This window comes from Sebastes umbrosus, chromosome 8, assembly GCF_015220745.1.
Source record: "Sebastes umbrosus isolate fSebUmb1 chromosome 8, fSebUmb1.pri, whole genome shotgun sequence".
NCBI classification, from domain to species: Eukaryota; Metazoa; Chordata; class Actinopteri; order Perciformes; family Sebastidae; genus Sebastes; species Sebastes umbrosus.
This window is the reverse complement of record NC_051276.1, coordinates 7,205,450-7,214,598: the sequence shown is the minus strand read 5'-3', so window position 1 is coordinate 7,214,598 and position 9,149 is coordinate 7,205,450. Positions and strand designations below refer to the sequence as shown.

Sequence of the window (9,149 nt, the reverse complement as noted above, 5' to 3'; positions counted from 1 at the left end):
ATTTTTTTAGATTAATTTGATTTAATTTGAACTTTAAAATAAACTTTAATGATTGACTGAACTTCAATAGACTTACTGAGTTTTATGAAGCCTATGATTGTTGTTGGTCTTTGTTGTGAATAAAGACATTTTTTTTAAAATAACATTCAGCTTCTTTTTGCGCATTTACAACATAAACATTATTCATGAATATTTAGCAAAATGATTTTTCCATGCAAATAAATAATTTTAAAAAGATACAGTGTTTCCGTTTTGTGTTTCACTTTTGGTATGACCCTATGACGAGGTAAATATGAAACACCCCCCCCCCCGTCCCGGTTAAGAAATGGACTCGTCCAAAGATGGCAGCCTCCGTCTGGCAGCGCTGTGTGTCTGCAGCTGTCAAAGTTAAATGTTTCTCTTCTTCTCTCTCAGGTAAACTCGTCCTGCAGATAGACATGAGAACATCATAGTTGTATTTGATTGCATTTCTTTGTTTAACTTCTATTTCCTTGTCCTTCATTGTGGTTATTTGGATGTTTAGGAGCTACATGTCCCAGTTCATGTTGTCAGCTAACTCTATGTAGCATCATTAACAGGCTTATACATATGTAGCCTGGTGTTATTTGTATATCTACACTACTGAACCTGATTGACTGTTTGTCTTGGCAGCCAGGAGATGGATGCTCTCAGCAGCTTACACAGACACCAAGGTGTGGGAGGAGAGAGAGAAAGACCCTCAGAACCTGGGTAAGAGTTAAACCTGCTCATGCTACACATACTGATACTGGATGCTTCACCATATTACATGTAATGAGCAGTCCAGAGCCCATGTGGGACCAACTTAGTTGATCCAAGTGGGCCCCAGATAAGATGCCCATTTTGGGCCCATACCCACTTGGTACCCAGGTACCCCCAGCATAACCCATGTGGGGCCCACATAACCATGTTGGCTGGGATTGGATGGAGGTCAGGATTTGTGGGCATTATCCAGGGGAACCTATTTTGTCACCTAGTCCATAAACATAAAGTCAGTATTCACGATTTAATCCTTGGTAGTCAGCACTGTTGAATATAATAATAACAGTAATAATAATTTATTCATATAGCTCCTTTCAGAACAAGTTACACATTGCTTTACATTAAAAACAAGCTAATAAGAACCAAAACATGTGCAAGATTTAAAACAGGATAAAGTAGTTTAAATGGTTATAAGTTAAGTTAAGTTAAGTTAAGTAGTATAAGTTGCAGTCTTTGAATGTTTTGCCTGCTGATACCCGAATAAAGTGTGTTGCAAATAGTCAAGTCTGGAGGATATAAAATCATGGATGACCTTTTCTAAATCTGTAGAGGAATATGTCTATCTATATATGTAGGATTGTGAGGTACTAAAGGCTGCAAAGGATACACCGGTTGTGTCTTACAAAGTCAGGCAAAAGGAGGACACATTTCTGTGCAGCATGTGATGTTATTTTAGTATTAACGTATGAATTGTTAAAGATGCAGCCTCTAAATTGGGAGTGCTGTAATCTAACTTCAGTACTTTTTGGGAACCGACTGAAAGTATCAAAAACTGTCAATTGCTAAAAGTGGCACTGAATGCCTGTCATCCTGATTGTCTATACTATAATGTTATTCTGTTTCTTTATTCTGTACACACAACATATTTTGGATGTCTGTCCGTCCTGGGAGAGGAACCCCTCCTCAGATGCTCTTCCTGAGGTTTCTTCTTGTAAAGCCCCCTCTGGCAAACTTGTGATATTGGGCTGACTTTTCTTATTTTATCAAATATTTTCCTGATTTATTTTTAGGTAAAGTTCCAATATAGTGCAGCTTAATATTGTGTGATTCATTTTGTGTTAAGACAAAATTAATCACTGAAGTTAGGTTTGTTTTAAGGGGTTTTATATTCCTCAAAAAAGTACTTTGTGGGTTTTGGTGCTGAAACGTATCAATACCTAGCCCCACTATAATCACCATTTACACTTGAGATGAAATATGATGGGTAGCTGGCTTCCATCCACATCCAGAAATGCTGATTGCAGGTTATTTCATGTCTAAAGAATAAACGTTGCATGCTTGGCTGCATGCAGCAGTCTAACATCAAATGTTGCTGTGTGTGTGCACTCAGTCAACACAGGGTGGCGGTGTAACACTTCAGTCTCATGGTGCACCGATTGGAACTGTTCAATAGTGTTGATATTACACACCGAAGCATGTGATGAAATATTTTTTTTGGGGCTGCTTTGTCTCAGGCGAGTGTATCGTATTGGCATACTTGCCATACTGTAAAAGAAATTCTGAATAGTTTGTTTATGACATGATAAACTGTATAATAGTCTTGTCTGTTTTTTTAACATACAGCTGTACTGGCCAGCAATATGGACCGGACATACGACAGGAATCTCCCAGTTAGCTCTCTGACTGTTTCACGGGTAAACTCTAAATTTAAATCGCCTGTATTGTGATAAAACCCGTCTCTGACAAATCAACAATCACATTTGAAGTTGACGGCAGTACGGACAAAGTTTTTAGATAACTATTTATATTTTCTGTTTGTGCTTCAGTTCATTGACAACATTTCATCTCGAGAGGAAGTGGATCAAGCAGAGTACTACCTTTACAAGTAAGAGGGATCATTTTTACTCTCTCTCTGCATCAGCTTCTGCATCTTCATGTCTGTGTTGGATCTCAGCCTCTTCCTTGGTTTTGTGTGGTACCAAATGTTGTGTGTGCTTTTCTTGGAATGAATTGTCTGTTTGGTTTGTCTGTTTTGGTTTATATTCAGTCACAAGCTTTTCTTTGTTCTGGGCAACTCCCGACCTTTCCTGTTTACTCCGTCTGGACCTGGAATCTGCACCCAATCTTGTGATTGTAACATTTAGTAAATTTCCCAATCGCACCCTTGTTCACGGTACATGCATTTTTATAATCGGGTGAGAATTAAATAACGAACTTTCTGCTTTCGGAAGCTTGTAAATAGTTATTATTATTAATGGATTCAATTGTCCTTGATGTGTTTTGACTGTGTTAGTGCTGAGTTTTTCAGGATGAAGCTGTCAACTTTACTATTTACTCTTCTGGTGGTTCAGCAACCAAAATAGTTTATCGTGACATTCAAATGCAGTCGCATTCCTATCATTTTTATCAAGCACACCAATAAATCAGAGGTGTGATGGATATGTAAAATGAAAAACTTTGTGTTTTCTTCTTTTTTTTTTATCCCTCCAGGTTTCGTCATAGTCCAAACTGTTGGTACCTGAGAGACTGGACCATTCACAGTTGGGTCAGGCAGTGTCTAAAATACGGAGCCAGAGAGAAGGCCCTGCACACACTTAAAAACAAGGTACACAACACATTATAATCCCTCCTTATATTTAACACCATAAACTGAGCACAGAAGACTCTCTTTGGTCAACGGAAAGTAGGCTCATCTTTATAATCAGACAGGAAATCTGATCAGATGTTCCTGATCGGGGCCGACAGTTGCAGTTATGAGCGATCACAGATCCAATCTCAACCACCCAGATGCATTTTCAAACTGATCTGAGCAGCACAAATAACATCAAACATGTTTGACATTTTCAGCCCAGCATGTGTACTGTTCCCGAATGAGTTGTAGTATCTGGGAATCACTGAATTATTCCAAAAGCAGAGACGTACACGAGCCAATGACTTGTTTACAGTGAGGTAAAACGGAGCGTGCTCGGTCAGTATGGCCACCTCTGATGTTGTTGTGATTGGTGTCATGTTACTGTGAGATAAGAGGTCTCGATGTCAGTCATGCATCAGAACCAGCAGTTGTGTTATAGTGTGATATACACCGTCTTTACCAAATCATGAAGGGTAAACAGTCAGTGTTCATGGATAAATAATGTAAAAGATCCTGTGTTTGTGTGTGTGTGTGTGTGTGTGTGTGTGCAGGTCCAGTATGGAATATTCCCAGATGACTTCACCTTCAACCTGCTCACAGATTCTTACATTAAGGATGGAGACTTTAAAAGTAAGGCTTTTTAAAGCATTTTTTCAATCAAACATTTGGGAAAAATTAGTTTCTGAAAGACCGAAAAAAAGTACAAGCTCTGCAGACACAGTCTTGTTGGCACTGAATATTCCCAGGAGTGAGAACAGACGCTAAAATCCGATTTCAAACATTTCTTTCCTTATTTGTAAGAGACAGAGGTGAAGAGGAAGCCTGATTTTTTTTTCTGTGATAACATTAGAAAGTAAACAGTTTTGGGCAAGTAGTGAAGGCACAGAGTTGATGTTACAACGTTTCCAGTTGCATGTTGAAGTTTTGATTACATTAGATTAAATCTTCAGTATTGTAACTCAAATCCAGTGTTGTTGTTTCACTACGTTTAAAGGATGAATCTGGCAGTATTCTATGTTTCCCATGAAAAGACAAAGAGCAGCCGTGAATTAATCCTACTGACAAGTATTTTATGTGTACCTAAAGTCTGATACATCTTATTCCTCTGAGTCAACTATTGAAAACACATCAACAAGCCACATTGATGTCAATAAGTAAATTTCCATCCAACTATTTGAATGCACATTTTCATTTTGCATATAAAAAAATGAGTGGAAAAAGTCAATTAGTGGCAGATCTGTGTGGACAGATAAGGAGACTGTAACATTCCTCAAATCAATAATAATAATAATAATAAGTATGATGATAACAACAATAATGATAATAATATATATATATTAATTTATTAACAGAGCAATATTCAAGCTTAAGCACAAAGTGCTTTCAAGATTAAAGATTTACAGAATAACGAATTAAAAAAATCTGAATCCTATGAAAGCACCGCCCTGTATGACATACATAAATGAGAACATAGATCATGCAGAACTGAGCCCATACATAAACGAATGGCAATGCAAGTGCAAAATAAAATAAATAAGTTCATATACAATTAAGTAAGATGTGAATAAGAGGAATAAGCTCATATAATATACATGAAACAAACATAAATTCCATGTTTCCATCATGTTTTCCACGTTTTTGTTGGTTTGTGGTTTGACTGGTGCTCTGCTCTCCTGTAATGGTTTAATGACACCCGACTGGAGAATTAGCACCACCAGCTGTATATGTTGATGAACCAACTCCTATTCACATAACTTTAGTGGATGAAAGCATGCACTCATTTGCATTTTCTTTAGATTTTCTGGAAATCTGTTCAAAATGTTGTGCTAAATTTGGATGGAAACTTGGCTATTGTTGGTTTTGGTCTTTTCATGGGATTTGTTGACAAGAAGAAAAATACATATAAACACCAGACTTATCCTTTTAACTTCACAAAAGGAACGAGCAGCGAGTTGAAAAGCATCTCATTCAATCTCATTTTAATTTATGATAACTAGGAAGAAATCCCTGTAATATTGGCCACAGTTAGATTTAGGAGTATAACAAAAATATTATTTGACACAGGAATTACCTGAAAAAGGACTTAAAGTGTAGAAAGAAAAACAGAAACAGTAGAATTAATTGTAGAAATGTTTTTGTTGTAATTGTACAGGTGCGTGCTCTGTGGTTGAAGAGGTGATGCTTCAGGAGGCCTTCGACCTTCCCTCCACACAGATCCTGTCTCTGTACGCCCTGGGCAGTTACCTAGCAACCAGACCACAACTCACTGTGAGTGAAACAGCAGCAACTCATCAGCATTTCAATGTTGCAGCAGGACAAACAAATGTGCTTCCAAATTAGATGCTTACACTTGTTCCTCGCTGTGCGTTCAGGTGTCAGAGGAGCGGGCGTTGGGAGCGTCGCTGCTGCTCTGTGGACTGAAGCAAGACAACACTGTCGGCCTCAGCGCTCAGCTACTCGGCAATGCTCTGCTAGGTGCGTATTTGAGTTTCTTCCCCCACAATGTTGTATTTTTTAACGTGATTCATACAGTGTTCTTTCATTATGCTGTTTGTTTCATTTATTCTCCCCCTTCTTCCCCATCCAGGCAAGGTGGAGATGTTAAGCGGCATCCATGCCGTGTTCAAAGGGATGCCTCTCTTCTGGGAGCGTGGATATCTGGGCCGAACGCTGGCCGTCATGGAGAGACTAGCTGCTGCTTCTGGTGACGTCAAGCTGTCCAAAGACACAGTAAGCGCAGAGAAAATCTGATTCAAAGAGTATTTACTTTTGTGTGTGTGTGTAGTCATCTTACACAAAAAAATCATCCGAAAGAAGAAACTTTCTTGCAGAAAAATTGACGTTTGAAGTTCTTGTTAATTATAACGCTATAAATCATTTTTTTCCCCAATTAATTTTAGTTAGTTTTCGGAGTGTGTTTGCTAGTTTTAGTTTCAGTTTTTCAGAAATATTTAGTTTATATATTTAGTTTTATTTTATTTTTGTTAGGGCCAACTATAATGTCTCAGAAGTATGTAGCTACATATTCATACAAAATTCAGGGATGAAGAACTGTCTATGAACAGCCATAATATTTAATGTTTAATCTTCACGCTACTTTAGTGAAGCAATTGCAGCATATTAATTATTCATGCTGTCTCCTTTTTTCAATAGTGATATATATTATAGCTAAAAAACTAAAACTGAAATGAATTTACGATCATTTTTATATTATTTTTATTAGTTTTGTTTTACCAGGAAATATAGTTTCAGTTTAGTTTTTCTTCAAGGATATAGTTTTTATTTAGTTTCAGTTTACAAAATATTTTTTCAATGCTTATTTTCGTTTTAGTTTCAGTTTTTTAATTCACTATAATAACCCTGGTAATCGGTCAACAGATGCCATGAGTTGAAGTATTGTAATAGGTTACAGGAGAATAAAAGTTGGATTGGTGCATCCTTGATTATATCATATCACATGACAATAGAAAACATGAAACAAAAGGCTTTGGAGCAGGTGAAAGATATATCTTTGTCATGTTTGATGAAAATAGGTCAGCAGTTTCCTCCTGGGTCTAGTCTTTGTTATCGATCTTCTCCACTGACTATGGGTTTGACGTCAAACAAGCTGGATTAAAATTTCTTTCAACTATAACTCCGTGTAGTCGCAGAGCATTACACACACACACACACACACACACACACACACACACACACAGTAGAGACTGTTGTTACTTTCCAGGTGGGGTGTATGACACCGACAGTCTTCATCTGCTGAGATAAAACACGCATGCTGTCATATTGTCGTTATTTTTACATATTTGCACGAACGCACAGTCGGGTGTAGCGCCTCTAATCTGGCCTGTGTTGTCCAGTTCAATAGTCCAGCTTTGTCCACGTCTAATGAGATTTTGAAGAGCCCGGGGCACAGAGGACGTCTGGGCGAATCATTGCAACAGGAACTAAACGCCGTGTGTCACAGCAATAATGTAGACAGAGCAGATAACACCGTAGGACAGAGAGGAAATATTACATCTCAAATGAAGGTGCAGGTGACTGCCGCCTCAGGTGACCGTTAATCTTAATGCTGCTTCCTAAGATTAAAGGTGAGGTCTTCAGCCACCTTCATCATTACATGTCTGTTCTGTAATCTTTAAATAACAAACTGCATCTTTTTAAAAGAAGGTCAGAAAATATGAAACTGTTATTGAAGTAATTTAATATAAATCAGATAAAGACTTTTCAGGCAGTAACAGCTGTTCTTCAGAACTGCACTTTATATTGATTTGGTAAACATAATAAATGAAAAATAATAATCTTTCTGTTTACTTAACCTTGATTTTCAATATTCCTCAGCTGGACTTCGTGAATGACTTGCTGCAGAAACTGTCCTCCACCTCAGACAGCGACTCCTCTGGAGAGGAGTCATCAGGAGAGGAGGACAAGAAAGAAGACGCCATAGATGAAGATGATCAGGCCGAGCAGGCTAAGCTGCCTCAATATGTCGGCAGATTCAAAGTGGGTGTTTGTCGTGTATAACAGCTGTGCTTTTGTTTGTAGCAACTGAATTTACATCCATTTTCCTGTCATGCCTGCTGTTGTAACTCAGAGTGTGCAGCATACAAAGGGTTATTTAATTGATTCTTAGACATTTAATTGAATACTTAACAGACAATAAAACAGAAATTACCGTGTGTGATGTTAAAAACCAATGATCTCATCCTTAAGATAGTCAAAGTGCGTCATCGTTGAGATGAGACTTTGTAGCCTAAAGCGTTGTTCATGCTTTTGAGCCGTGCAACAGAAAGCTGATTGGGTGATTTAGCAGACAGGGTGCAGCCTTTCCACTCATATATTTGTCAGTTTAAGATAATATTCTGCTTTGCTCTGTTGTCAAATGCAGAGGGAAATTACATTTTTTAAAATGGCCATGTGATGACTTGAGAGATGGTGTCATTGGTGGCTCCCTGATCGATGATTGAAATAACATCTAGAGTTTTACATTCACTGTTACTCACTAAGATGCGTTGTGCATGTCTTTGAGGTCTAACAAATAGGCCTGTCATGATAACTCATTTTGTTGGATGATAGAGTATCCCAGAAATAATTGCAATAAACTATATTATTGTCAGTTTTAGTCAATTTTATGCCACTGATATAATGATAAATATAATAGCATAATAATGCAAGAGCAGATAATCTCTTTTTGAAATGTATTGAATAGAGTTCACTGGTTTGGAGGGTTTCACTCAAGTCATTTAAATGTAGTGATGAGGTCACTGTTGGGTGCTTCAACGTCTTTTTGTTCCTCTGCCTCTTCAGGACCTGAGCAGCCAGCTGGAGTCTCAGGGTAAAGTGGACTCTGCCTCCTTCCAGGCTTTAGTGACCGCTCTGGCCCAGCAGAACCTGGCCGTGGCGGAGAAACCCGACTTGGAGCAGTACCAGAGCCGGATGCAGGACTGGGAGGCAGAGATCCGGCAGCTGATCCAGAGGGAGAAGGAGATGAGGGAGAAGGCCGAGCAGGAGAAACAGGAGCGGTTAGCTGCCAAGGCTGCAGCTCAGCAGGCGTAGAGACACGTAGACGGAGCTGAATCAAGATAAAGGAACTGTCCAGTGCGTATGCACATTGAAGTTGTGTAATAGGAGTTGTATGTCTTTAAAATGTAAAAAAAATCAACATTGATAACATTACATCTGCTCGTGTCACTAGTTACTTTTGTATATAACAATGTGTGCTTATGTGATAAGTATTGCTCTGTAACTAGGGCAAATATAAATATATTGTCAAAATGAAATTCATTTTCATTTGTATCAGAAA

The 9,149-nt window shown here is 38.2% G+C and overlaps 1 protein-coding gene across 1 annotated transcript; it reads left to right on the top strand.

Annotated features, from left to right (window-relative positions):
* The first annotated feature begins 296 nt into the window (after positions 1-296).
* mrps27 (mitochondrial ribosomal protein S27) lies at positions 297-9,149 on the top strand. The gene is made up of 11 exons (XM_037778903.1): positions 297-414; positions 652-729; positions 2,344-2,414; positions 2,547-2,605; positions 3,211-3,325; positions 3,904-3,982; positions 5,505-5,620; positions 5,725-5,827; positions 5,940-6,082; positions 7,688-7,849; positions 8,654-9,149. Exons 1-11 carry the CDS (start codon positions 342-344, stop codon positions 8,900-8,902), a joined length of 1,248 nt encoding a protein of 415 aa, XP_037634831.1. The 5' UTR covers positions 297-341; the 3' UTR covers positions 8,903-9,149.